Source organism: Naegleria gruberi (assembly GCF_000004985.1).
Source record: "Naegleria gruberi genomic scaffold NAEGRscaffold_24, whole genome shotgun sequence".
NCBI classification, from domain to species: Eukaryota; Heterolobosea; class Eutetramitea; order Acrasida; family Naegleriidae; genus Naegleria; species Naegleria gruberi.
In genome coordinates, this window is record NW_003163303.1 from 312,922 (window position 1) to 339,401 (window position 26,480).

The window sequence follows — 26,480 nt, forward strand, 5'->3', positions numbered from 1 at the left end:
AATCTTTTCTTTTTACATGAACTCTTCCATATTCTCCTTATTTTCTTGTTGGAAACTCATATAATAGGGCAACCAATTTTTCAGAATTGCTATTACTTGTTGGTTTGAGGTATCAAAGATACCACTCGAAACATAATCTATCAAAACTGCAGCTAAGAAAAACCCAGATCCCAACAATTTTGAACCATCACCCCAATGAAGAAATTTTACCTTCAAATCCCCTTCTTTTGTTAAAAATCCATCCAAATCGTAAATTTTAAGTAACAATTCACCAAACACTGATCTAATGTCTCTAATGAGAGAATAATTTCCCTTTTCATCTTGAAATAAATCTCCAACATATGTCAAATCTTTATCTACCAATGCTCTAATATCTGAATCGCTTAAATGTAAGCCATACACTAATGCATCATGGACTTTTTTGTTTTTTTTTTGTTGAGTTGTGTTATGTATTGACACTCCTACAGAACTCTTCTTATATGCCCTTTTTTTTCTATCTTTAAATAGAGTTTTCAAATCAAATTGTTTCTCATCTCCATATACAATTGAAACAAAATATCCTCCTTTAGTTGACAACAGACATTTCTTGATTTTAGGATCATCAATTTTTTGAGAAACAGAGCGAGCTATTTCAGACTTATTCAATTTTAGAAATTCAGTTTCTCCACTTTCTAATTTTTCATCAATTGTTTCAACAATTAACTTTTTCAATTCAGTGGTAAAATAATTGGGAACTCGTTTGAATTCAGGTTTTTCGTGTAGTTTTCGTTCCTTGTATTGCTCTACTGTTTCCAACTCAATACCTTTCCGTAACTTTTCTTGCCCATTTTGAGGAAGATATAATCCTCTATTCCTTTTAGAATAACCTAAAGTTTCATCTTTTAAATATTGTTGTTGAGATTTTGCACCTTCCATTCTTGAATTATTTAATTGCTTATTCCATTCCTCTACGGATAGAACAACATAATTTTCATCAGATTTTAAAATTGAAATCATCTGATCACGAAGTCCTTTTTCCTCAATGAATTTCCAAAGTTTTTCACAAATAGCCAATTTACCATTTACTGAATATTCCGAAAGCTTTGATGTTCCATTACATAATTTCACATGATTTTTAATTGGCCATCCTTCAATAATATACACAGAATTTTCATTCTTGCTAAAAGTGATGTTGTGATTGTCATATCTTTCATGTATCATGGTTAAATGATGTGAATTATTTAAATTATTATTGTTCAGTTCCGAAACACACTTTCCGTGTGTGCTGGCAAAATTGGCTGATGATACATATACATCATGTAAAGAACAATGTCTCAACAAGCTTTTTCCACAGTTACATTTATTTTTACCGATAAGAAACTCACTATGATTAATATCCACACTACAACGATATGATGGTCTGTTCATTTTCCAAAATTTTTTTGAATTATTTTTTTTTATTGAATTTTTTAAAATGGAAGTATGAGTGGTATGAGTGCGACTGAGTCAGGTGGAGAAGATAACGTACCCGAGAACTCCTAATAAAAATAAAAAATTCATATTTTTTAAAAACCAAAAGCAAACAAAAAAATTTAAACCACAAAATTTGCAGATGTGATTTTAACATCATGTTGAGTAATGATGACAACTTTATAATATGAAATCCAACAATATCTGTTTATACTCCAAAAATTAAAACGCAATGATAGGCCTGACATTCACCTAAAATTCTTCCACAAGAGAATTTAATCACTTGTATGATAACAATACTTTTTATAGGTCAGAATTTCTACTTCCAAAATCAGAGTACGATTGAGATCGTTGTCTTCCTTGCACTTGTTTCACTGCATCTTTCTGGAATCTACTAATCATGAAACTTTTAGGTTGACCAGTAGATAATATACTATTTCTAGGTGATGTTGGTTTAGCAGATGTTGGTGAGCTTGGTGACGAACTTCTCCTTAATAAATTTTCAATAATTTCATCTTCGTCAATTGTTTTGGGTTGTTGTAAATCTTTCACTATCTGAAGGAAGCTATCAAATTCAGTTTCTAATACTTGTCTTCTCTCCTCTGTTTTATATACAATGCCATCGTAGGCAACTCTGAAAATTTCTAATTGTTTATCCTTCTCCCTTAATAGTCGATTATATTGTTTCTCTTGTTCATTGTAAAATGAATCAAACTCTTCCTCCTCACTATCATATTTGGTTAATCTTTGATATTCCATTCTCAAATGTTCTTTTTCAAAATCTCTCTTCATGGATTTTCTGAGTTCAATCTTGGTTGTTGTTTCATCTTCCAGCTTGTGCACTAGTTTTTTGGAACAGTCAACCAATTCTTTCATGTTTGAAATTTGTTCAAAATATAAATCTTTCAAAGTATCCAAATTTGGCTGTAATGCCTCCATTCTTTTCCTAAGAATTTGAACTTCCTTCTCTAACTCCTTCTCTCTGAAATTTACTGGTGTTTCTTTCATTGATTCAACAGACGTCTTGTCAAATGAATTTCCACTTATTGAATTTCTATAAAAGTGAATATCTAATTCTCTAGATAAAACCTTCTTTTGTGTTGCAAGTTTTTGCTTTTCCAACTTGAAAACTTCTTCATTCTTTTTTCCTCGTTTGTTTTCCTCAATCATGTCTCTATATTCCAATTGTTGAATGGTAATGTCACCCTTCAACCGCTGAATTTCTTTCTGCCTTTCTATTTCTTGATGTTTAAGAGCTACATTTCGTTCTCGAAATATTTTCACTTCGTGCTTTAGTTTTTCATTTTCTTCAAGTAAATCAGAAAATGACAGCGCATCCTCTTCAATCTGCCTTTTCATAACCACAATCTGACCTTTCAGAGTTTCATTCTCAGTTTCTGCCGATTCTCTTAGTGAAATTTCCATATCTATTTCTATTTGTTGTGAAGTAATAATTTCTTGAAGTTCTGAAAAGGCTTCTTGAACTCCTTCCTGAATTGATTGAGTAGCTTCTGTTATTCTAGTTTCTATTGATTCTTCCATAAGTCTTAGTGATTTTTCATGCTTTTCTTTGAGAGTTTGTAATTGATCGTGAGTTGAATTACAGTTTTCAATCAAGGTTTGCATTGGCGTTATTTCATGATGATGACTTTCTTCCCTATCATTTTCCTCATCATTGCCTAGTTTTTGTTGATTATCATCTTTAACATCTTCACATGAAACTCTCAATTCCAGCATTGCCTCATCTGCATCTTGTTGATCTATTGGATTATTTTGTTTTGTTTCTGAAAATTCAGGATCAGAATAGTAATCATCATCATAATTATCCTCTATCTGAAAGGTCATTGGTGAAACAATCAAACATTCACCTTCTGGTTCTCCATCCACTCCATTTCCAAAATATTCAATTGTATATTCAACTTTATCATCATCACTTGAAAGCCATCCATTATCCTCCACATCATACACCTCCTCTTCAGAAACAGAGTGGGGTACTAGATAAACCCCATGATCACCATTCATTCTTATGTTATTTCCTTAATACTTCTATTATATTATCTTCAAGATAACTCCCTTAACAAAAATTCCCGATTCAACACCACAACAATCTAAATGATAATGTAACGACACTGGTGTGATCTCAGAGTGGTATATTGTGCATTCAACAATGACGCAACTTTTTTTTAATTACCACACTCAAGATCAGCTCCATAAACAGTGGATTACAGTATGTTTGGGATCAAAGTGCTAATAATGGCTTGTTGAAACATTTGTCTCACGTATACGATATTGGGAATAGTTCTTTCAATGGCGATTGTTGTGGGTAGGTGGTTTATTGATGATGGATGGGATTAGAGTTTCCATCTGGCAATAATTTCATTATTAACTCTTGCTGGATGGCTCAAATTGGCTGGAACTGGATATTTTTCAATAAGGGTGAAACCTTGTTGTGTGAGGAGTTTTTCAACAAGTTCGAAATTTAATAGGTAAGGTGGACCAACAGTTGGATCAGTTTCAAGTTGACCATTCTTGTTATATTTGAAGAGTGGGAAAATGAGGGTAACCAGTTCAGATTGAGGATTTTCCTTACTATTCAAAAGATTTTTCATTTGTTTAGCCCAGGATTCTCTAAGAGAAAGTGGAAGAGCACACAGGAAAGTATCTTTGTTTAATTTAGTAAATTCAAATTCTCACCAACTTACAATCAAATATAATATCAAACTTTTTATCCACATTGAAAAAGTCTCCACAAACAAAGCTCACTTTTGAAACTTGTCCATATGAAAATGATTCCTTTTTCTTTAATATTCCAATATAATGTCAAATAATTTCAATTATTATTAAAATAAATCCACAAATTCGCTACATACTCCATTAGCACTTTCAACAGCAGTCTCAGAAATATCCAAACCGGTCACTGTTTCAATAGATTTGATTCCAGACATTAAATCAGCATCATATCCATTTCCACATCCAGGAATCAACCCATGTTTCAAATCCGATCTATTATTATAAACATTCTCCACTAAATGTCTTAAAATTGGACAGCCTTGTTTAGTGTCCCAAGGTGTTTGATTATTTTGCCACAATTCATCCCAATTCTTTCCCATCATTCCTCCATACTTTTTAATTGTTGTTTCTTGTTCAGAGGAAGAGGCTTTAATTGTTGATGAGAATTTTCTACTATTAAAAGAATTAATATTCATCACAATGGATGATCGGATATGAATGTCACTTCTACCACTGATCAATTTGTTTAATCTTTGCATTTTTTTCAAGAATATTTAATTTGTTAATAATTTTAATAAACAATTAAAATATACTACTATTGCTTAATTCCATCTCAAATTATTGTTTATTGAGTTTTACTTGTAGTTCAAGTTCTTTAATTCTTTGTAAAAGTTGATAATTTTCCTCAATTATTTGACTCTTTTCATTCATTGTTTGAGTGTTTTCTTCTAGTATTTGATTGTAGCTCTTCAAAGGTGCAACTGTTCTATATTCTTTCATACTTGTTTCAATATCTTTGATAGTTATGTTTTTACCTTGTAAATGTTGAACAATATCAGAAAGAATTGTTTTGTGAGTCCAACAATTCAATCTTTTAGAGGAATCTCTTTGAATCATTGTAATTATGAATCTAATTAATAGAGTATTGACATTAAAACTTGAATCAATAGTTCTATTGATCAATTTGTCAATAGCATAATGTAATTTAGTTTCTCCTTCAACAGTTGTTACAACTGAAAAGAAATGTTTACCATATCCAGTAAAATACTGATAGTTCTCATCATATTTCTTAATTTCAGAATCGCTAATAAATTGTTGATCCAATTGTAAAGAGCAATTTGTTAATATTTTCAATAGAATACATCCTAATGAAAACAAATCGCACTGAACTGTAATTTTACCAACATTTTGAGCTAGTTTTTCGTCATCATTTTGTTTTAACAATTCATCACTATAATTATCATATGAAACTTCAGGTGGCATGTATGAGGCCTTGCCTCGTGCAATAGTGATTGAATGACCTGTCTTGATTACTTTAGCAGTGTCAAAATCAATGATTTTGTACTTGTCTTTCACCTTAACTATATTCTTTGGATCTAAATCTCTATGAGAAATGTTATGGTCATGAATTGATTTTACAGAATCTAAAATTTTGATAAATATACTAAGGAATTCAATAAGTTTTTCTCTTGTTATATTTGCAGAATTTTGGTAGAGTGTTACATTTCTATTAATATAATCTAATAGGGTTTCTTCTCCTAATTCCATTACTGAGTACATGTAATTATCAATTAGTTCACATTCGTAACATATAATTTTCCCCTCAATATCATTTCTTTTAATAAATTGAACTCTTTCAAGAGATGATTTCTGATCGAATTCTTTATCAAATTTAACTTTAACAGCAACCAATTCTTTTCTAATTCTATCAAACCCTTTGAATGCAACTCCTTCTCCTCCATATCCTAAAACTGATAATAAATGAAATTTCTTATTGAAAAACGAGTAGTACTGATCTATAATTTTGATTATTTTTGAAGAATCTCCAAATAGTTCATTATATTTTGTTAATGTTTTCTTGTAGTTGTCAAATGAAGAGCTGTTTTCAGTCCAACGAGAGAAAAAGTACAATATCATTTCTACATCTTTTGCTGAATAATATGATGTCTCGAATATGGATGAAATACTATCAACTTGCTTTCTCAGATTTGAAATAGGGGTTGGAATAATCTCACTTTCATTTTCTTCCAAAAATCTAGTTAATAATAAGCAAAACAGATGATAGTCAACTGATTCAAAAGTAGAAGCTTTGGTAAATGGATGTTTTGATACTATATTTTTCACAATTTGCAAAATAATTAACTTGGTTATGAAATCAGCAGAGTATTTGGCACTAAATAACTTGAGAATTGGTTTTGGAAAAGTTTCATGTAAATCCAAGCAATAAAATAAATAACTTTCATCACAATACTTGTTTGAATACATTCCAACAATGTCCTTAGAAAGCTTTGTAGTCATTGGATCATTAGATTTTTCAATAAAATTAAATAACAAAGAGTTGATTTGATTAGCTCTTGTGGGATTAGTTTTTGTAAGTAAGTGGAAGAATGTTGTATCTGAAAGTAAGTGTGTATCTATGAAATCAATTGCAGTTGGGGTTTGTTTAACAGCTTCTAAAATTATATCCCTATCTTGAAGTAATGACTCGTCAATAAATAAATACAGTTCACCATCTTGTTTCAAAGCTTCCAATACTATTTCTCTGTCTTTTGTTAATGTTTCGTCTGCATAGTAGAATGCTGTGCTATTTTGTTTTACAGCTTCCAACACGATTTTTCTATCCTTCCTCAATGAATCATCGGCATATCTAAGTACTTCTCCATTTTGTTTAACAGCTTCCATTACAATTTGCTTATCCCTTCTCAATGATTCATCAACTTGCTCAAGAGTATTTCCATTTTGTTTAACAGCCGCCAACGCAATTTGCTTATCTTTTTTAAAGGACTCATCTGTTGAAATTACATCGCCATTCAATTTAACAGCTTCTAACACAAATTTTCTATCCTTCCTCAATGAATCATCTGCATATCTAAGTGCGTAGCCATTTTGTTTAATAGCTTCCAATACTAATTCTCTATCCCTTTTGAATGATTCATTGGCATAGTCAAGTGCGTAGCCATTTTGTTTAACTGCCTTCAAGACAATATCTCTGGTTTGTTCAAAGTTTGAAAAGGCGAAGTTTGTAAATAGCCTTAAAGCTTCTCCATTAGATTCAATTGCTTCCAAAATAAAGTCTGTGTTATATTTAAGCGAATCATCAATAAAATCAAGAGCTTTTACATTTTTCTTTGTGGCCTCCAACACAATTTCTCTATTTTTAAAAAGTGAATGGTTTGTGTTTTTGAAAGGTAATCCATTTCGAATAGCTTGGATAACAATTTCTCTATCAATATTCATGGAAATATCAGATAGTTTAACACCATCTTGCTTGATAGCATTCAATTCAATTTCCTTTTTCAATTTTTCAGCAATGGTAATATAGGCCAGGCCGTTTTGTTTAACAGCTTCCAATATAAACTGTCTATCACTTCTAAATGAACTATCTGCAAGTCTAAGTGCACAGCCATTTTGTTTAATAGCTTCCCTAACAATTTCAATGTCTTGTTTGAATGATGCATCTATATACGGCAATGCTTCACCATTTAATTTCACAGCTTCCAATACGAATGCTCTGTCTTTCTTAAATGACGAATCAGCATGACTGAATGCACTTCCCTTTTGTTTAATTGCCATCAGTACTATATTTCTATCGTTTTTAAATGAATTGTCAGCAAACTGTAATGCAGTGCCATCCTGCTTAATGGCTGCCAACACAATTCTTCTGTCTCTTTTAAGAGTTTCGTCTGCAATCTCTAGTATTTGGCCATAGTTTTGTTTGATGGCTTCCAAAACTAAACCTCTATCTTTCCACAGTGATGGATCGGCATAAGATAATGTGTGACCATGTTTTTTAACTGACGCCATCACAATTTCTCGATTCGCCTTTAATGAAGAATGTGCATATAAAAGTGAGAGCGAACAATCTTGTTTAATACCTTGTAAAATGTATTTTTTATCTTTTTGCAACTTTTCATCGTTCATAAGTGATGAAACATCATACTCTTTCATTCTTCTTATTTTTTGATTTTAATCATCACGTTTGACACAATAATTTTCATTCGAACGAGAAAACAGATTTCTTTGGAGAATTAAACAAAACAATAAAAAATGGGACAAAATCAAGGCTCACCATCATCTGGACAATTAATAAATATTCCATCGTTATCAAAAGATTTATTAGATAAATTGGCTCATCAGACACATTATGATAAGAAGGAAATTAAACAATTACATACTCAATTCTATTCCGAAGTACCTAATGGGGCTATACCTAAAGAGGTTGGTTTTTTAGATCATCAATTTTTAATTTTATTGTGATAGGATTTTTGTCAATTAACGGAATTGATGGGAATTAAAGATCCATTCATAACTTCATTGGTATTTAATGCTTTTGATAGAAATTGTGATTCGAGTATTTCATTTGATGAGTTTTTGATATCGATGAGTATAATGACAAGGTAGGTTTGATTAGTTTCGAATAATTGATTAAAATTATTCGAAAAGAGGAAATGCTGATGAAAAATTGGAATTTGCTTTCAAGTTATATGATCTCAATCATGATGGATATATTTTGAAAAGTGAAATGACAAGAATTGTAACAGCTCTTTATCAAATGTTGGGTGATTTACTGACATTGCAAGGTGATTTTGGTGGGTTTTATTGGAATTTATTTGATTAATTTTATTATGATTTCAGATAAACCTTCAAAACTTGTAGATAAAATCTTTGAGGAAATGGACACAAATAGAGATGGAAAATTGGTATGTATTTTGGAATACGAATGTTAACTAATTTACAAAATAGACTTTTGAGGAATATAAAATTGGAGCAAAGAAATGCCCAGAAATTGTAAATGGACTAGCACTTTTCTAAATAAATTATTGTAAATTATTCTTGTAATCATTCTCTGGATAATTGAAAGAGTGAAAACAAAGAAATTGGATAAATTTCATCACCATCCACGATTAAATTACCTGAATCATGAAGAGCTCCGAGTTGTTGCTTAAAGTTAGATGGAATTGGCTCTTCCTGCAGGGCTATCCACAACTTCATGGCTTCAGAATACTTCAATGGAGTGAAAGATTCCAAATTGGCCTTTCTCACCTTATTCATATCGAGTTCAATATTTTCCTTAGAAAGTGAGAAATCAAATAATCTTGCCAATATTCCTCTATTATCTGAACAAAGTGATTCAAAAAATTCAGTATTGATTTCCAACATTTTCTTTGTAATTTCTAAAAGGAATTGATTTGAATCATCACCAAGCTTGTGAGAATCAGAGATGGAGTAGGAAATATCCAACTCTTCCATCACTAACAATTTGCTTATTTCCCTCATGTTTCCTCCTGTGAGGAAGGTTATCTCATTGGCTCTTCCTGATTTACATTTCAGGAACTCTTCAATATTCTTTGAGTTGGTTGGTTTCACAGAAGGGAGTCTAATTTCCAAGAACTTGCTTGGGGAGAATGCACGTTCTGATTTGAATGGAATGTTGACTTCAGATGAAGGAATGAAATTGGAACAGCTTAGAGTTACGGGAATTCTTCCACTGGAATCCCCTGCAAGAGTGGACAACCAGGCAATATGAGCATGTGCTTTTGGAAAGTCTTTGGTGTTCAATTCATAAACTTTCTCAACATTGTCAATTATTAACATTAAATACTTGTCGCTTGATTCGAGAAGGGTTGACAATTCATGAAGCTTATCACTATAACCTGACTTTTTTCTCTTCAACGAATGTTCCCTTTCCAATTCACTGAAAATCAAATCAATTGGTACAGTTTTCTTAAAGCTCTCATTTCCACAAATATGTTCGTATGTTAAATAAATTGGAATAACCTTAGGGTGGAAAACTTGGCATGATTGAACAAAGTTTTTGTAGGTCATACTCTTTCCAATTCCTGAATTACCAACAAGAATGATATTGCTCACTCCAGTCTTTCGTACGAAATAACCACTTTCCAATAAGAAAGCTCGATGGGAAAGTTGCTTAAAGATAGAAGCATGAACAGGAGTATTCGCAATCTCGCTAACAGTAGAAGGATACTTCTCCTTACATGATTTAAACATCCTTCTCCATTCCTCAAAAGTTACTGTCTGACTGTTGTAAAATTGTTTAAGTTTCAAAGTCAATGGATTATTCCTATTGGCACTCATTAGAAAAGAAGACCATTTCGATCCAATAGATGATTCTGATTTGCTGTACATTCTTACCATTACCTTGGGCTTAATCATCCTCAACAGATGATTGGAAGTACAAAGTTTGTGAGTTTTGAACATTTTTTTGTTAATACTTGAGGAAAATCTTAATATGTGAATTTCCTTATAAATAATGAAAGATGCTTAACTGGACACATCAAAGCTAGTTCCTCAATTAATTGAATCAATAGTCCCAACTAAACTTTGCTAAATGCTTTCACCTGGCTTTATTAATAATTACTTTTGACTTGAGTAAGCTTGGATAAACTTGTTGATCTAAAAAAAGATTCAAATTTCCAACAAGAAAAAATACATCAACCTGGTGTTTGGTGGATCCTATTAATAATACATTTTTAAAAAAACACTTGTACATCAATCTTATTTCCTTGTGATCAACAAGATTTAAATAATATAATACAACATCATCATGGGTAACGCACCGAGTGGAGGACAACAACCTTTCCAACTTCCTGGCGCTGGAAAAAAGCAGAATAAGGACGATAAGAAAAAGAAGAAGGAAAAGAAAAAGTTTGAACAACCAGTACCAACCCGTATTGGCAGAAAAAAGAGGAAAAAGGGTCCACAAATTGCTGAAAAGCTTCCAGAAGTTACACCAGTCTCAAAATGTAAACTTAGAATACTACGATTGGAAAGAGTTAAAGACTATCTTACAATGGAAAAAGAATTTGTTACTAATCAAACAAAACTTTTGACTGCCCAAGAAAAGAGCAAGGATATGGAAGAGGAACGTAACATGGTCGATGAATTAAGAGGATCACCAATGGCTGTAGGAACTCTTGAAGAAATTATTGATGATAACCATGCTATTGTTTCTAGCAGTGTTGGTCCTGAATTCTATGTTTCAATCCTTTCAATTGTTGATAAGGATCAATTGGAACCTGGTTGTAGTATTTTAATGCACAATAGATATTTGGCTGTTGTTGGTATTCTTCAAGATGAAGCCGATCCAATGGTCTCTGTCATGAAAGTCGATAAGGCTCCTCTCGAATCATATTCACAAATTGGTGGTTTGGAAGATCAAATCCAAGAAATCAAGGAAGCTGTCGAATTCCCATTAACACATCCAGAACTTTATGAAGATATTGGTATTAAACCACCAAAAGGTGTTATACTTTATGGTGAACCAGGTACAGGAAAGGTATGTAGTAATTATTTATACAACAATGTATTAATCATCATCATTATACTTATATTATTGAATATGTATAATCATATTAGACACTTCTTGCCAAAGCTGTAGCCCATCACACCAGTGCTACTTTCTTGCGTGTTGTTGGTTCCGAACTCATTCAAAAGTATCTTGGTGAAGGTCCAAAACTTGTTCGTGAATTGTTTAGAGTTGCTGAAGAATTGGCTCCAAGTATTGTATTTATAGACGAAATTGATGCTATTGGTACAAAGAGATTTGATTCAACATCAGGAGGTGAACGTGAAATTCAAAGAACTATGCTTGAATTGCTTAACCAATTGGACGGTTTCGATTCCAGGGGTGACGTTAAGGTTATCATGGCCACTAACAGAATTGATTCTCTTGATACTGCTTTGATTAGACCTGGTAGAATTGATCGTAAGATTAAATTCCCATTCCCAGATGTTAAGACAAAGAGAAAGATCTTTGAAATTCACACTCGTAAGATGAGTAAGGCTACTGATGTAAATTTGGATGAATTTATTTCCTCAAAGGATGAATTGTCTGGTGCTGACATTAAAGCTATTTGTACAGAAGCAGGTTTGTTGGCTCTCAGAGAACGTAGACTCCAAGTTACTCAAACAGACTTTACAAAGGCCAAGGAAAAGGTTTTGTACAAAAAGCAACAAGGTATTCCAGAAGGTCTTTACATTTAAATCTACTACCTGCACCTAAAGTGTATAATAAAATTTATTGTATTGAATGTAATATTAACAAATTTCAATGACCTTGAACATTTAGTTAATGATTCAATTTTGTTGTTATGTAATGCTATTAGAAAGATGAGGTGAATCATTTTCTTAGAACCAAATAGACGAATAATCGTAAGCGAGCAGATATCAACAAATTGAGAATGTGAAACTATTGTTACTAGCTCAACAACATCCAAGTCAACCTTTAAAGTTCTCCAACATGACCTAACAGCGATACAAAAGTTAATATTGAAATCCTTTACAATGAGTTTGTATTTCTTTAAAATCTTCCGCCCAAAAACTACAAAAAAATGAGTCATCCTTCCACACCACAAAACGGCACCTCAAGACAACGCTTATTTCTGGGTACTCTTGATCCGATTGAATATTTGGATCAGACACTTGTGACAGCACATTTGAAGAATGCTCTCACTCAAGGTATGTTGTTTAGAGTTGATCTTATGATTGAACTTATTTCTAATAGTGTTGGAGGTGAAACCTGATGATCCTTTGGAATTTCTTGCAGAATAGTAAGTGTTGAAGTGTATGGATGTATTTGTTTATTCATTAAATTAGCTTTTCGGAAGTGAACATCGAAAAGAAAACTCATCCTTGAAGACACTCGCTCCATTGGTTTTCATCAACAGAAAATAGATGAAAACCAGAAATTGGAACGATCTAAAAATTTGCTTACCGTTACAATTTCCATCAACTCTAATTTTCCAAAAAATAGAGGAAATAAATTATTAAAAAAAATGTGTGGAAGAAGTAACCTCTCTTTACCTCCTCAACGCTTGAGAAATGCCGCAGCACCACATATCGGAGCAAATTTAAACACTACCCTGTGGGTCAATCAAGCTCTCTACCAACCAAATTTTAATTTAACCACTGGAGCTCACTTGCCACTTTTCTTTGTTGACAAGAATTTAAACGATCAAGAAAAGGACATAAAAAAGGAGGTTCCTGACAGTTGTGATAAGAAGAAATTAATTAAATTGGAGGCACAAGTTAAAATAGAAGAGCCAACATTGGCTACTAAAATCAAGGACGAATTTGTTGAAGTGAAGAAAGAAGATAACCAATCGAATATTATTCTAAAATCGGAAGAAATTGTAAAGAAGGAAGAATTGGAAACTATTGAAGGACTATGTATAAGAACAATGAATTGGGGAATGTACTCACAAAAGGCCAAGGCGTTTTCAATGAATATTAGATCAGAATCAGTTGCTGAAAAGTTTGGATCCATTTTGAGAAGAAATAGAGCTATTTTATTTGTTGAAGGATTTTATGAATGGAAGAGTTCTACAAGTGGAGGAAAGGGTCAACCTTATTATATTCATCCAAAACAAAAGGGCAGTCTGATATGTTTGGCATGTTTATTTGATAAGAAGAAAGGAGAGTCAGGAGATGATTATCAATTTTCAGTATTGACTGTTGATGCTGACAAGACATTCTCACAAATACATCACAGAATGCCAGCCATTCTTACAAACATTGAGGATGTAAGAAAATGGTTAGGTATCTCACCAATCAAGGAAGAAAATCAACTACAGTCTCTTCTCTCCCTCTTGAAACCTTATGAATTTTCACAACACCTTGAAATGTACAAGGTTTCAGATTTTGTAAATAGCACTGCCAACAATACCTCCAAATGTATCAAACCACTCTCTGAAATTCAACAAGGAAAAGGAAGCTTACATTCCTTCTTTAAACCTCTATCAAAGAAAGCCCCAGCAGAAAAACGTGTCAAAGACGAAACTGAAGATTCCTCTTCACATCCATCCTCAAAGAAAATCAAATCAGAACCAATAGAAATTGATTAACTCAATAAACCATGCATTTTATCAATCGCAAGAAATACAAAAATCAGACGGTCAACCCCTCTTTATTGTAAACCAAGACATTCAAAGCTGAGATTGAAAGTTTGAAACTCTGCACATTTAATAATAGAAAAAAATATCTGGATATCGAAACTAGGCCACACACTTTTAATTTTTAAAAATGAACTTTCAAGCTATTCATCAATCATCCTCTTCCTCTACCTCATCAGGATCATCATCGGAAAAGAAAAGAGGTGGTAGAAGAGAAATGGGAGAAACAGAAAAAGTTTCCCGAGCACTTTCTAAATTATTGAGACATAAAGCCGATAAAACTAAAGGAATTAATTTGAGAGCTGATGGATATGTTCTCATTCGTGAAATTCTTGCATTGAAGGATTTTAAAGGAGTCACTCAACAAATGATTGAAGAATGTGTAAAGAATAATGATAAACAAAGATTTAACATGACACAAGATGCCACCACAGGAGAATATATTATTAGAGCTAATCAAGGACATACCATTGCTGTTGAAGTGGAAATGGAAGAAATTGATTCACCATCTAAATTGGGAGAATATGCCAATACAGTCATGCATGGAACTTATCATGATGCCTATGATAAAATTGTGCAATCTGGTGGCCTATCAAGAATGTCAAGACAACACATTCACTTTGCAATTGGAGAACCAGAGGAAGGTCACGTTATTTCTGGTATGAGAAAGAGTGCAGAAGTTTGTTTCTTTTTAGATGTACAAAAGACCATTGATGAAGGTATTAAATTACTCAAATCATCCAATGGAGTTATCCTCTCACCAGGTAATGATAAGGGACTCATTCCAATGCATTGTTTCTCTCAAATTATCGATAGAAAGACAAGAAAAGTACTCTACACTAACAAACCATAAATAAATGTTCCATTTGGTCAACCAATTCAATTGAATCATTGTAATCATTCGCAGTTAGCAAATAAATGGACTAATTAACATTGCAACCAATCAACTGTGCATGTAACCCATATTGATAATATCATTACGGTAAACACTTCATATTGGTTATAAAAAAAAATGAACGACACATACGAAGAACAAGTGGATGAAGTTGGTATCAGTGGTGGTGGAGGAGGTGTTGGTGGATCATCAGCCTCCAATCAACATCGTTATTATAGTGCAGGAGATTTAATGGATGAAAAATCAAAGAAACGAGTTTCTAGAGGTTTTATTGCCATTGCTGCTTTTGTTATTTTGGTAATTGCTTTGGGATTGTTAGCCTTGTTGATTTTGTCGATTGCTTTATATTGGACACGAGCAAACAAACACTTATATCCGAATCCCGAATATTCACAGAGTACAGATTATATGCATTTTGTAGTTGTAGGCGACCAGGGAAGAGGAAATGATGCACAAAAAACTGTTGCTGCCTCTATGGGAAAATATTGTGAATCAAGTGCAAGTATTGGCAAAGCATGTCAATTCGTTATTGGTGTTGGAGATAATATTTATGATAATGGTGTCACTGATATGTATGATCAACAATTTAAGACCAAGTTTGAAGATATTTATGGAACTATTGATGGTTTGAAGGATTTGAAATGGTACATGATGCTTGGTAATCATGGTATGTAACTTGTTAATTAATGAGATATTAACTGAGTTTTTAGATTATAGATTGAATCCTGAAGCTCAAATTCAATATTCTCAAATTAATCCACGTTGGATTATGCCAGATTATTTCTATTCATTTGAAAAGATATCAACTCAAGGAGGATTCAATGTTTCATTTGTTGTGACTGACACTAATCCATTCGTTAAGAGTTATTTCTCTAAATCAGTAATGAATCAAACTGCTTTAAATAATAGAAAGGTCAATAATACCGATCAATTAACCATGATTGAAAGTATCATGGAAAAGAATTACAAGAATCCAAACAAATGGACTTTAGTTTTCGGTCATCATCCTGTATACTCAACTGGTGTTCACTATGATACTCCTGAACTTTTGGCAAGTTATGAACCAATTTTTGATAGATATAAATTACCACTTTACATGAGTGGTCATGACCATTTATTGAACTGGCTCTCCAATCCAAAACTTCCATACACTCAATATGTAATTTCTGGTGGAGGTGCTGGTAATACCAAACCAATTTTGTACAATGCAAATTCCTTGAACGAGTGGAATGATTCTGGATTTTTCTCAATTGAAATTCAATATTCTTTCATATTCGCCAGAGCTTTTGATAAGAATGGAAAGGAATTGTGGAAATTTAGAATTGACAAACCAACTTATTAAATATTTTATTGATAATTTAAATGAACTATCATGTGAATAGTATTATCTTCACAATTTCAAATCTTAAAATATGTTTTTCTAAATTTTTGTTGAATTTCAAGCAACAAAAAAATGGCCAGAAAGAACAATAAGAAAATAAAGAAGAGGTAAGAAAAATATTTGAACTTTTGCGATGCTGAGACAAAAATCAATTTCCGTTCGGTTTTTATTATTAATTTACCATCATGATTATTGATTGTGTAAAATCTTGTGGAACAAAACTTCGGATTGGATGTGATTAAAATTGTCATCAATTATTATTCAACAACAACAATAGATATAACGATTATTTACTCGAGGAAGAAAAGAGAGACGAGGAAAAGAAAAAAGCCAAAGAAGAAGTTAGAAAACAAAAGAGAGAAAATGAAGAAATGTTGGATGAAGTTAAGAACAATCCTCTTGTAAAGGAAGCAAACAAACAAGCTAAAATAGCCGAAAAGAAGGAAGCCAAAAAGAAAAAGGATGAAGCTGCAATGCAAGATGTTCAATCAGAAGACAAAATGACAGACGAAAGTCAAGACGTTGAAAAACGACCAAGACGTCACAAGCAAAGAAATAAACCATACTAATTTATTCCACTTTTTCTTTTTGTTTGAAAAGAGAAATTATTGAGGTTCCAACCAAGACAGTCCAAGTTGGAATCATGACAACACAGAAACTGATATAGAATAGGTTTTGAGGTAGGTCAGTAATTGTGAAAAACCATTCGAGTTGACTTGAAATAGCTTCTCCAAAATAGTGTTGTCTTACAAGAATATTTACAATAATCAAATTGAATGGACAAGCTGCAAGTAAGGATACAAGCTGAACAAGCTTGGCAATAATGTTAGTTGGAAAAACTGTTGTCAAAATGCACAAAATTGATAAATAAGAGGAAAGGAAAATACACAAGGCACTCGAATAAATCATGATTGCTCCTACCATAATTCCAGAAAAAGCAATAGAAAGAGATTTGGCATATCTCCAATGGATTGGATTTGGTTTAGCTTTGAATAAATACTCGTAAATTCTATTAACAACTGGGTAGAACAAAGTGAGAGAAGAAAGTACCAAAATTACAACTATTGAGATCCAATAAGTGGCAAATTGTTGCGAATCAAGAGCCAAATGACGAAGAGTATCCTTCAATATAATTGGTGTCAAATAAATTAAAACTCCATTAGCAAAATTAGAAATAACAAAAATGACTGCATGAGCAAGTTCTTTTTCGGATGCAGTACTGGCATAGTAGTTTCCAATAAATTGAATAGCCAAACAACCAAGGAACATTAATAAGTTTGGTAAATAATGTTCAAATCCATAATAATGTTGTGAATCAGTAACATAGTACAAAAAGAACGATTGATGCAACTCTTCAATAAGGTTGTTCAAGCTTCTTATACTAATTTCCATAATTCTTCCCATCATGTAATAGGTATGCATGACACCAATTTTTGTAGTGTGCTGAGTAACAGAGTTAGTCAAAGTAATTGCATGAGTTAATTGTTGTCTGAACCAGGCATGTGGGCCAGTTGGGATGGAAATCAATTGATTATACCAATGGTTCAATACAATAACACTTCGTTCCATAAAAGAGTTTGGCAAATCAATTCCAAATGATCTAATCATTTCCAAAAATGCATGATGTAAATAGATAAATGCTGGTACATGATCCTTATAGTTTGGATACTGTTGCATGGTGGCATCAACATTTGGTGTTGCAGTCAGGTCAGCTTTAAAGAAAGTAGGAAGACCACCACGACCCATATTATAATGACTTTCACTCAATAAACCAGTCACAACATTGACCATGTCAAGATTTGGAAGTTCTCCATTGACACCTTCAGTAAGAACAGCAACTTGTTGAAAATCAAATGATTCCAAATCCAAAGTAATGGCCTCTCTCATTCTACCAGTAGGAATAGCAGCAGATTTGATAAAAGCTTCTTCACCAGCCCAATTATGTTCATATCCATCACTAATAACCAAAATAATATCATGATTAAGCCATTTAACTCTTGAAATATATTTCAACAATGCCAACGAGAAGGCCAAACTTTCAGATTTAAAATATGGAACTGTCAATATAATAGATTCCTTTCCATTACCTCTTCCTGGTCTAATAGCAATATATAAATTTTCACCTCTCACATTTTCAATCCTATTAATATATCTTCTTTCAACACTATACTCATGTCTCTTCATTTCACTATAAAAAGGAATACTCTCAGAATTTAAATAACTTTCAACAGCACTATAAGTTTGATTTCTAAAATCCAACTTGGCTGATCTACTATCCAATGTTTTTAATTGATTCAAAATTGAAACTCCATAATCAGCATCTTGTTGATTAAATTCTGGTGTATGAAAAAACACAGAGAGAGCATTCTCCGAATAATAAATGTTTTTCGTAACGAAGGGCCAACATAAAAACCATCCAATGGCTCCGATAAATAATAAATAGGAAACAATATTAAAGTATTTAAATAGGTGAAGAATAACTCTTCTCATCATGGGAACTTGTGTTGTATTGTTATTATTTTCATCAACATTAGGATCTCTTTCATGATCACCACGAGCGATCACTTCCTTCTCTTCGTCTATTTGTTCCATTTTTTATTTATATTTTAATTCAAGTATTTATTATTAATTAAATTTACTATTTAAACTTTATATTTTGAATTAATAAAACAAGAGAAAGCCTTTGAATCAAGATGTTGATATGCTTTCAATTCCCATCTTTAAAAAATGGAATTGGCAACACCACTTGCTAACAATACCCTCTCTGATGATCATCATGGTAAGTAGATGATGATCGGAACAAATATTGAACAATTAGGAATTAATTAGATTATTCATTTCCTGATGATATTTGCTTTGAAATTTTGTCATTTCTTGATCCGTGGTCGATTTTGAAAAGTTGTTTATTAATTTCCAAGCAATGGATGACAATTATTGAACAACGTGTTCAGCTTTCGTTAGAGTTTACGGAAAGGATGAATTTAAGATCGAGCCAATTGTTTTTAAAGAGCCAATTTTTAGGAAATATTATCAATCTACAATTATCAGATAAGCAGATGAGTCTTGAGGTTTGGGAAAATGTTGTGAATGCTCTATTGTCTATGGGGAAATTAAGAATATTGATGGTTGAGAATAATGTGGATATTGAGGGAGCTAAAGTTATTGGAAATATCAAAAGTTTAACCAAGCTCAATATTAATACCATGTCAGTTGATTTTTATAGTAGATCTTTTTGCAGACAGGTAAAGAAGGAGCTGAATATTTAAGCGAATTAATCAATTTGAAAGATCTTGATATTTATGATGATAGTATTGGTGATGAAGGAGCTTTGTCAATTTTTAACTTGAGCAACCTTACCCACCTTGATATTTCAGCAAACGAAATTAGTGATGAAGCTGCGAAATCAATTGGTAATTTAAAAAATTTGACTGTTCTTATAATTGGAGCTAATTTAATAAGTGATGAAGGTGTTAAACCAATCACTAATATGAGCCAACTGACTCATCTTGATATCAGCAGCAACCTAATCAAATCCACTGGAGCAAAATCTATTAGTGAAATGAAGAATTTAACACATCTAGATGTTTTTGAAAATAATATTGGTGAAGAGGTACTGAGTGGAATGAAAAATTTGAAAGAATTCAGAGAAAATTATTGGGACTTTATGAATTAAACAATTATTTGAAGACGTTATATATTTAAGGTAATTTCATAAGTCTGACAGTGTGGGCCATATGATTGACAGTTTCAGCACCAATTACTAAGACTACCAGATCGCCAGGTTGGGCAAATGACTTTTCAACCAAATATTTACAACAAAGCTCTTCGACACTGTGAGGACCTGTGATGTAATCCGTGTTATGGATTAGTACAGGAGTAATTCCCCAACCTAATGTGAGACGATTGAATGTAAATTCTTGATCTGTCAATGCAATGATTGGAACATTAGGTCTGTATTGAGAAATACTGACAGCTGTTTTCCCTGAATTAGTGATACAACAAATTAATTTAACACCAGAGTGCTTATTTGCAATAGTAGAAGCAGCCATGCAGCTAGCATTTTCAATAGAGTCAGTGGCATTACTGTTGAAATCATTCTCATGAGAGTCCAATCTACCAAACTTGTGAGAATTGATGTCAGCTGTTCTCACAATTAAGTGCATAGTTTTGACAGAAAGAACTGGATATTTTCCCATAGCTGATTCATTACTCAACATGACTACATCTGTTCCATCAAAACATGCATTGGAAACATCTGTAACTTCAGCTCTGGTTGGAATTTTACTTTCAACCATAGATTGCAGCATTTGGGTGGCTGTAATATCAATTTTACCTGCTTTGGAGGATTTTTCAATTAATTCCTTTTGGAAAATTGGTAATTCATGGAAATTAGTCTCAATCATCAAATCACCTCTATGTGAAATAATTATCAGAAAAAAAATCATTCTACAAACTTACCTTGCAACCATCAATCCATCAGCTTCCTTAAGAATGGCATCAATATTTCTAATAGCTTCAATTCTCTCAATTTTTGCAATAATTGGAATAGTTTTACCAGCAAATTTCATCATTAGATTCTTGGCATCAATAATATCTTGAGCAAATCTGACAAAACTCAAACAAACATAATTAATTTCACCACATTTCATACCAAATTCCAAATCAGCAATATCTTTTTCTGTCAATGCAGGGGCTGAAATAGTTGCCCCTTCATCAACCATATTAATTCCCTTTCTTTGAGATAACATTCCTCCTGTTACAACTTTACAAACCATTTCAGTTTCTTCTTGATTTTTAGAAACAACGTGCACTTCCAAATAACCATCATCAATCATTAATTTAGAGCCAGGTCTACAATCCCTAACCAAATTTGGATAAGAAGTAGAAACTTTTCTAGGTCTAGTTTCATTATCTTCACCACTCGCAATAACACTCTTATCTGTAGTGATCACAATTTCCTCTCCCTCAACAATCATGAAAGATTTACCCAATTTACCAATTCTAATCTTTGGACCTTGAAGATCTTGAACAATTGCAAATGGAATTCCACCCAATTCCTTCTGTGCCTCTCTAATCTTTTGAATCGTCTCCAAATGAACGTTGTGTTCTCCATGACTAAAGTTTAATCTAGCTGCGTTCATTCCTTCCATCATCATTTGCATTATTATAGATTTATCGGAAGAGCTTGGGCCGATCGTGCACAATATTTTGGTTCTTCTATCAGATGCTGTTCCGTTCATGTTGTTGTGTTACTGTTTTGGTGAGTGATCAAAAAATTGATTAGATCAAGCTTGATGGAACAGATTAATGTGGAGATATTTTTTTGCTTGCTTGTAATTTGACAAGTTCATTGTAAGGGAAAGGTTTGAAAGAGCATTCTGGTTGTGATGATGAGATGTTCACAATGAATTGTCTAATGGCCAAATAATTCATTGGACAAAGATGTAGAATTTACATTTATGGAAATCATTTTTAAATTGAAATTTAGAAAAAAATGAAGGAAGATATTACCAGAACGCATCTTGTAACGAATTATGGTAATAGAGATTTCTCGCATAAGCATCGATCCAATATTTACAAGCAATATCGTCAGAGTTTTAAAAATTCACCTCAGACAAATGAACAATCTGGCCATGATGACTCATTCGTCCAGAGTCGATTAGCAACACTGCTACAACAATATTTGTTTAAAACTAATCTCAGTTATCAGGTAGAAACAATTAGTGGAGAAGAAATGAGACTCTTAGAACAGTACAATGAATTGGCTTCGTATAAGAGACAATTCGATCCAGAAGGTTCACCTCCAGAACTTCCTGAATTCTTAAATGAACCATTCTATTACATTATTGATTTGAGAAATCTCATGTCAAGACCCAATTTTAAAACTCTCTTTCCAGAGTTTGCAAGAACCGCCTTAACTGAAGAATTTCGACAGGATTTGGAAATATTTTGGAGGGCGTGTTGTAAAGTATTGAATAGAAACTTTGCATTCATAACCCATTTAGATTTGGGAGAGAATGATTTGGAAAATCTAAAGCCATTCAGAGAATTATCTCAACTCAAACGTTTGACATGTCTTTCATTAAGAAATAACAAGATTTTATTCATTCAAGAATTGAGATACTTCTCTGGATTGGTTATTAATGAATTGGATATGTCTGGTAACCCATTCATTAACACTGGTGGTTATGTGAGGGAAGATGTCATTTACATGTTGTCATTGTTCCCATTTTTAGAAATAGTGGATCAAAATTTCATTCCAGACGATGTCAAAGAAGAGATTGTTATTCACTCATCTTCCAATGTGTCTTTGTTACCAGATATTAATATTCAAAGTACATTTGAAAGTCAAGAAGAAAGGGCCTGGATTGAATGGTTTCTCAATAATTACTTTACAACATTCGATACTAACAGAGCTGAAGTAATGTCATGTTATCAACATAATGCAATCTTCTCGTTTTCATACGATATCAATGCCTATGCTGATTTACCTGAGACATTCGAATCTAAATTAAGTTTAAGATATCTGAAGCCATTCTCCAGAAATTTACTTTACATTCTCAGAGATTCTACTGCAAGAGAAACTCTTCTGAACGAATCTCTCACTCTTCGAATTGGAAAAGAAGCAATTTATGAACTTCTTATTGCTATGCCAAACACAATTCACAATTTAACAACTAATTTAATTGATGTATCGTCATATGACGTTATCAAAATAGTAGATGAACTCAATCCATATCAATCCCCAATTACTAAACATATTATGGTCAATTATCATGGACAATGCCAACAAATGGACGAAAAAGGTATTAAATATCCAAGGTCAATTGATTGTCAATTGATTCTCACACCTAATTTGAATCCACTTACTCAACAAACTCTTCGTTACCTCATCCAAAATCAACAATATCAAATTAGACCATATGTTTCACTCAGTTTGACCAAGATCTTCAAAGGACATGAAATAGAAAGACCTTCAACTCCTTATTCTTTCGTTGATACTGGATCAAGAACTGAATTAACAGCGCTACACGAAAGCATAATAGTTCAATTCACATCAATTACTGGATTAAGAAGAGAATATGCACTTCCATGTTTGGAATATTCAAATTGGAATATTAGTAACGCAATTAACACTTTTAACACGGAAAAGATGAATGGAAATATTCCACTCTATTGTTTTCAATAAATTGTGATTTAAATTATTGTAAATTATTTGAAAAATCATTATGAAAATTTCAAATAACCAAATATGAACCTTCAAAATTGGTTAACAAACTTGGATTTGCAGCATTTCATTAATTTTAAATCAAATTTTAAAAAAATGAGAAAACAATTAATAAGCAAACTCTCACAAATTGTCTCCCGTGATTTGGGTAATCGTGGCATTGGAAAATTAATAGAAAAATACACAAATAACTCTTCCGATTCTACTATCAAACAATCTGAACTGTATTGTGGCAATGAACATTCTATCGGAAAGATTGTTGATGAATTTATAATGCCAAAGGTTGATTGCCAAAAAGATGTTATTTCTAACAAGTACATTTCGATAATTACTGGATTTTCTGTGCCACCAAATGGATTTTCGGAGAATGATGGACCTTTGGGTGCAATTTGGATTGGATTGGGAATTGTGAAATATTCCAATTTGAATGTTTTATATTTTGTGGATGAGAATCAATACAATGCAATTTCCAAGTTTGCCAATATGGTTTTTGAATCAATGAAAGATAGAATTAAAATTGTTAAAATTACAAAGAGTGATTTGGATAATGTAAAACAATCATCAAGTATTTCTGAATGTATTGAAAATATTGATTCAATGATTTCTATTGAAAGAGTTGGAAAAACCAAAGATTCTAATTATTATAGTATGAGAGGAATTGATATTTCAAGTTACAATTTGTCAATGGATAGATTAATTGATCATGTCAGAGAAATCAAACCAGAAACTCAACTAATTTCTATTGGGGATGGAGGTAATGAAATAGGAATGGGAAATGTAATTGATGGAGTTGCACAATTCATCCCAAACGGTGATAAAATAGCATGTGCTGTCAAATGCAATCAGTTATTAATTTGTGGCGTCAGTAATTGGGGTGGTTACTTACTCTACCTATTATTTGAACATTGTAATTCATCGCTCACTCTTCAAACAATGCAAGGTATTAATATTGAACTCGATAGAAGCTATCTAGAATATATGAATAATGAATGTAAAATGGTAGATGGTGTTAGAAATCAGCCAACTATGAGTGTTGATGGTCTTGAGTATGATCTAGTTCATGCCAACATTCTAAAGGAATTAAATGAATGTTTCCAATCATCTAACCAATAAAAATTGGTGTACCCATTCCATAATTATTAATTTCAAAGATTATATTCAAAATCAACCTTGGAATTAAGGATGAAAATGAAAACTCTGAAAACGATAGACATCTGAATAGATTCTTTCTCTAAATTCTAAAAATCTCAATATTTTGACAATAAATATATCAAATCTAATCAAATCATCATAACGATTTGAAAAACTCATTCAACAGATTGAACGACTACAATCCATTTCCTCAAAAGCTCACTCGTCAAAACTTGTATACAACCACATTTAGGACACCACCTAAATTGGTGCCAACTGAGAGACAGTACCCACTAACTCCAACCATTCAAAACAACAACAAATTATCGATATTATTAGACTATTTGATTGCAATATTAAATACTTACAAAACACATGTTTGGTTGGTATAATTAAAATGTTCCCGATTATTTTTACTTGCTTCCTTCTTAGGTGGTGAGAGAGGACACATCATCAACAAAAGCCGCGCAAAAGAATGCCTGGTAGTAGCTATTATTAATTTTTTGCAACTCAAAAAAAAACCTTGCGCTTCTTTCCGCAATTACAAACACAAAAGAATCTTCGGGTGCTTAGCCTGCAAAGCGAATCACAACGACGACAACAACTTTTTTGATTGTTTTTATTTCCCTTGTTATAACAACAACCTGACATCTTTTTGGAACTTTTTGTTCGCAAAAGCAAATTATCATCCATAGTATTTTTTAATACGTAGTAGTAGTACAATAATTGAAATCACTTTGAAAATGCAATTGTTTAGAGATTTTAGTTTTTTGAATTCTCCGCATACAAATAATAAGAAATCTACTCAGGTTTCTTGTTACACTAAAGACACTTGTGGTGTTAAGGAGAACTTGTACTTCTTCAGTCATGATGACGGTAGAGGGCCTATTCGCTATTTTTGATGTGGCTCTTTTTACCTTGAAGGAAATGGATTTCCACTATCGTCCTCTTGCTATGGACGACTCTAACCTCGACTCTCTCCAATATTCTCTCACTCAACAACTCGACCAATCTATGAATTTCCTTTCCAATACTACATTCAAAAATACCCAAAAACTTTCACCAAAATCTGTAATGTTTGTTTATACTATTGGTGATGAATTACCAGATTATGACGATGCTTCATCAGAATCATCATTGGAATCTGACTCAAGTGATGCTAATATTAGAACTGGATTTACTGGTATTATCGACTTTGAAAAGAACGAAATGACAATTTATCCACCTTCTAATTCTTCATGCATGAATAAGGATTCTGTTATTAATCTTATGGACATGGCTGATTGCCTCGGTATTTCAACTTTGTACATGTGTATTGAAAAGAACCATCAAGAAATTAGAGAGTTTTCTCGTGGTTTCATTTATGCTGGTTTCGAATTGATACAACCAAAGATTAAGCAATTGTCTTCAACTGAATGGGTTGTTTTTGGTGCTGAATTGTAAAAAGATTTTTTCGGAATTGGAAAGATTTTTGTAAATATTTAATTGGTCAGAGAGAAGGAAACGAATTCAATCTACACGATATCTTATAGAACTTGCAAACCAAAACTTTGGATGACGGATTGAGCATTGTAAACTTGAATAACGTCGGTTGTTTGGGTTTTGTTCTTTGTTCACATAATCTTGATAGTGGAGTTGTTGGAATGCAATCTTTCTATTTTAGAGGATGACTGAAGATTGTCTTTGAACCCTTTTCTCATTTTAATAAAGAGAGAGTTCGAATAATACTTTTACTGTTTCTTTAATTTGAGTCTA

The 26,480-nt window shown here is 32.4% G+C and overlaps 15 protein-coding genes across 15 annotated transcripts in view; 9 read left to right on the forward strand and 6 right to left on the reverse strand.

Moving 5' to 3' along the window:
- Nucleotides 1-136, forward strand: part of NAEGRDRAFT_67678 (Peroxin 7 (Pex7), putative) — a gene marked incomplete at both ends in the record, with an annotated part of 1,222 nt that extends 1,086 nt beyond the window's left edge. The window contains one exon of the mRNA XM_002677082.1: nt 68-136. Within this exon, the coding sequence (XP_002677128.1) occupies nt 68-136 (69 nt within the window). The remainder of the gene's footprint in view (nt 1-67) is intronic.
- A 1,616-nt stretch (nt 137-1,752) lies between these two features.
- NAEGRDRAFT_67679 (uncharacterized protein) lies at nt 1,753-3,471 on the reverse strand (the record flags this gene model as incomplete). Its single annotated transcript, XM_002677196.1, has 1 exon — nt 1,753-3,471. The coding sequence occupies one exon, from the start codon at nt 3,469-3,471 to the stop codon at nt 1,753-1,755; it is 1,719 nt and encodes a 572-aa protein (XP_002677242.1).
- A 329-nt stretch (nt 3,472-3,800) lies between these two features.
- On the reverse strand, nt 3,801-4,718 carry NAEGRDRAFT_67680 (uncharacterized protein; the record flags this gene model as incomplete). The annotated part of the gene is made up of 3 exons (XM_002677197.1): nt 3,801-4,111; nt 4,152-4,248; nt 4,320-4,718. The coding sequence occupies 3 exons, from the start codon at nt 4,716-4,718 to the stop codon at nt 3,801-3,803; spliced, it is 807 nt and encodes a 268-aa protein (XP_002677243.1).
- Nucleotides 4,719-4,797: 79 nt separating this feature from the next.
- Nucleotides 4,798-8,127, reverse strand: NAEGRDRAFT_49148 (uncharacterized protein; the record flags this gene model as incomplete). The annotated part of the gene is made up of 1 exon (XM_002677198.1): nt 4,798-8,127. The coding sequence occupies one exon, from the start codon at nt 8,125-8,127 to the stop codon at nt 4,798-4,800; it is 3,330 nt and encodes a 1,109-aa protein (XP_002677244.1).
- Nucleotides 8,128-8,226: 99 nt separating this feature from the next.
- NAEGRDRAFT_33662 (uncharacterized protein) lies at nt 8,227-8,991 on the forward strand (the record flags this gene model as incomplete). The annotated part of the gene is made up of 5 exons (XM_002677083.1): nt 8,227-8,397; nt 8,440-8,576; nt 8,623-8,768; nt 8,815-8,879; nt 8,923-8,991. The coding sequence occupies 5 exons, from the start codon at nt 8,227-8,229 to the stop codon at nt 8,989-8,991; spliced, it is 588 nt and encodes a 195-aa protein (XP_002677129.1).
- Nucleotides 8,992-9,018: 27 nt separating this feature from the next.
- Nucleotides 9,019-10,326, reverse strand: NAEGRDRAFT_49149 (uncharacterized protein; the record flags this gene model as incomplete). The annotated part of the gene is made up of 1 exon (XM_002677199.1): nt 9,019-10,326. The coding sequence occupies one exon, from the start codon at nt 10,324-10,326 to the stop codon at nt 9,019-9,021; it is 1,308 nt and encodes a 435-aa protein (XP_002677245.1).
- Nucleotides 10,327-10,629: 303 nt separating this feature from the next.
- On the forward strand, nt 10,630-12,237 carry NAEGRDRAFT_36687 (uncharacterized protein). Its single transcript, XM_002677084.1, has 2 exons — nt 10,630-11,476; nt 11,557-12,237. Exons 1-2 carry the CDS (start codon nt 10,745-10,747, stop codon nt 12,181-12,183), a joined length of 1,359 nt encoding a protein of 452 aa, XP_002677130.1. The 5' UTR covers nt 10,630-10,744; the 3' UTR covers nt 12,184-12,237.
- A 737-nt stretch (nt 12,238-12,974) lies between these two features.
- Nucleotides 12,975-14,042, forward strand: NAEGRDRAFT_67685 (uncharacterized protein; the record flags this gene model as incomplete). The annotated part of the gene is made up of 1 exon (XM_002677085.1): nt 12,975-14,042. One exon carries the CDS (start codon nt 12,975-12,977, stop codon nt 14,040-14,042), a length of 1,068 nt encoding a protein of 355 aa, XP_002677131.1.
- A 178-nt stretch (nt 14,043-14,220) lies between these two features.
- Nucleotides 14,221-14,943, forward strand: NAEGRDRAFT_49152 (uncharacterized protein; the record flags this gene model as incomplete). Its single annotated transcript, XM_002677086.1, has 1 exon — nt 14,221-14,943. One exon carries the CDS (start codon nt 14,221-14,223, stop codon nt 14,941-14,943), a length of 723 nt encoding a protein of 240 aa, XP_002677132.1.
- A 159-nt stretch (nt 14,944-15,102) lies between these two features.
- NAEGRDRAFT_58066 (uncharacterized protein) lies at nt 15,103-16,478 on the forward strand (the record flags this gene model as incomplete). The annotated part of the gene is made up of 3 exons (XM_002677087.1): nt 15,103-15,652; nt 15,696-16,335; nt 16,371-16,478. 2 exons carry the CDS (start codon nt 15,103-15,105, stop codon nt 16,325-16,327), a joined length of 1,182 nt encoding a protein of 393 aa, XP_002677133.1. The 3' UTR covers nt 16,328-16,335; nt 16,371-16,478.
- Nucleotides 16,479-16,936: 458 nt separating this feature from the next.
- NAEGRDRAFT_67688 (uncharacterized protein) lies at nt 16,937-18,958 on the reverse strand (the record flags this gene model as incomplete). Its single annotated transcript, XM_002677200.1, has 1 exon — nt 16,937-18,958. The coding sequence occupies one exon, from the start codon at nt 18,956-18,958 to the stop codon at nt 16,937-16,939; it is 2,022 nt and encodes a 673-aa protein (XP_002677246.1).
- A 1,050-nt stretch (nt 18,959-20,008) lies between these two features.
- On the reverse strand, nt 20,009-21,606 carry NAEGRDRAFT_36690 (pyruvate kinase; the record flags this gene model as incomplete). Its single annotated transcript, XM_002677201.1, has 2 exons — nt 20,009-20,779; nt 20,825-21,606. The coding sequence occupies 2 exons, from the start codon at nt 21,604-21,606 to the stop codon at nt 20,065-20,067; spliced, it is 1,497 nt and encodes a 498-aa protein (XP_002677247.1). The 3' UTR covers nt 20,009-20,064.
- A 494-nt stretch (nt 21,607-22,100) lies between these two features.
- AM44 (uncharacterized protein) lies at nt 22,101-23,555 on the forward strand (the record flags this gene model as incomplete). Its single annotated transcript, XM_002677088.1, has 1 exon — nt 22,101-23,555. The coding sequence occupies one exon, from the start codon at nt 22,101-22,103 to the stop codon at nt 23,553-23,555; it is 1,455 nt and encodes a 484-aa protein (XP_002677134.1).
- Nucleotides 23,556-23,690: 135 nt separating this feature from the next.
- NAEGRDRAFT_67691 (uncharacterized protein) lies at nt 23,691-24,707 on the forward strand (the record flags this gene model as incomplete). Its single annotated transcript, XM_002677089.1, has 1 exon — nt 23,691-24,707. The coding sequence occupies one exon, from the start codon at nt 23,691-23,693 to the stop codon at nt 24,705-24,707; it is 1,017 nt and encodes a 338-aa protein (XP_002677135.1).
- A 532-nt stretch (nt 24,708-25,239) lies between these two features.
- NAEGRDRAFT_79790 (uncharacterized protein) lies at nt 25,240-26,451 on the forward strand. Its single transcript, XM_002677090.1, has one exon. The coding sequence runs from the start codon at nt 25,593-25,595 to the stop codon at nt 26,166-26,168; it is 576 nt and encodes a 191-aa protein (XP_002677136.1). The 5' UTR covers nt 25,240-25,592; the 3' UTR covers nt 26,169-26,451.
- The last annotated feature ends 29 nt before the right edge of the window (nt 26,452-26,480 follow it).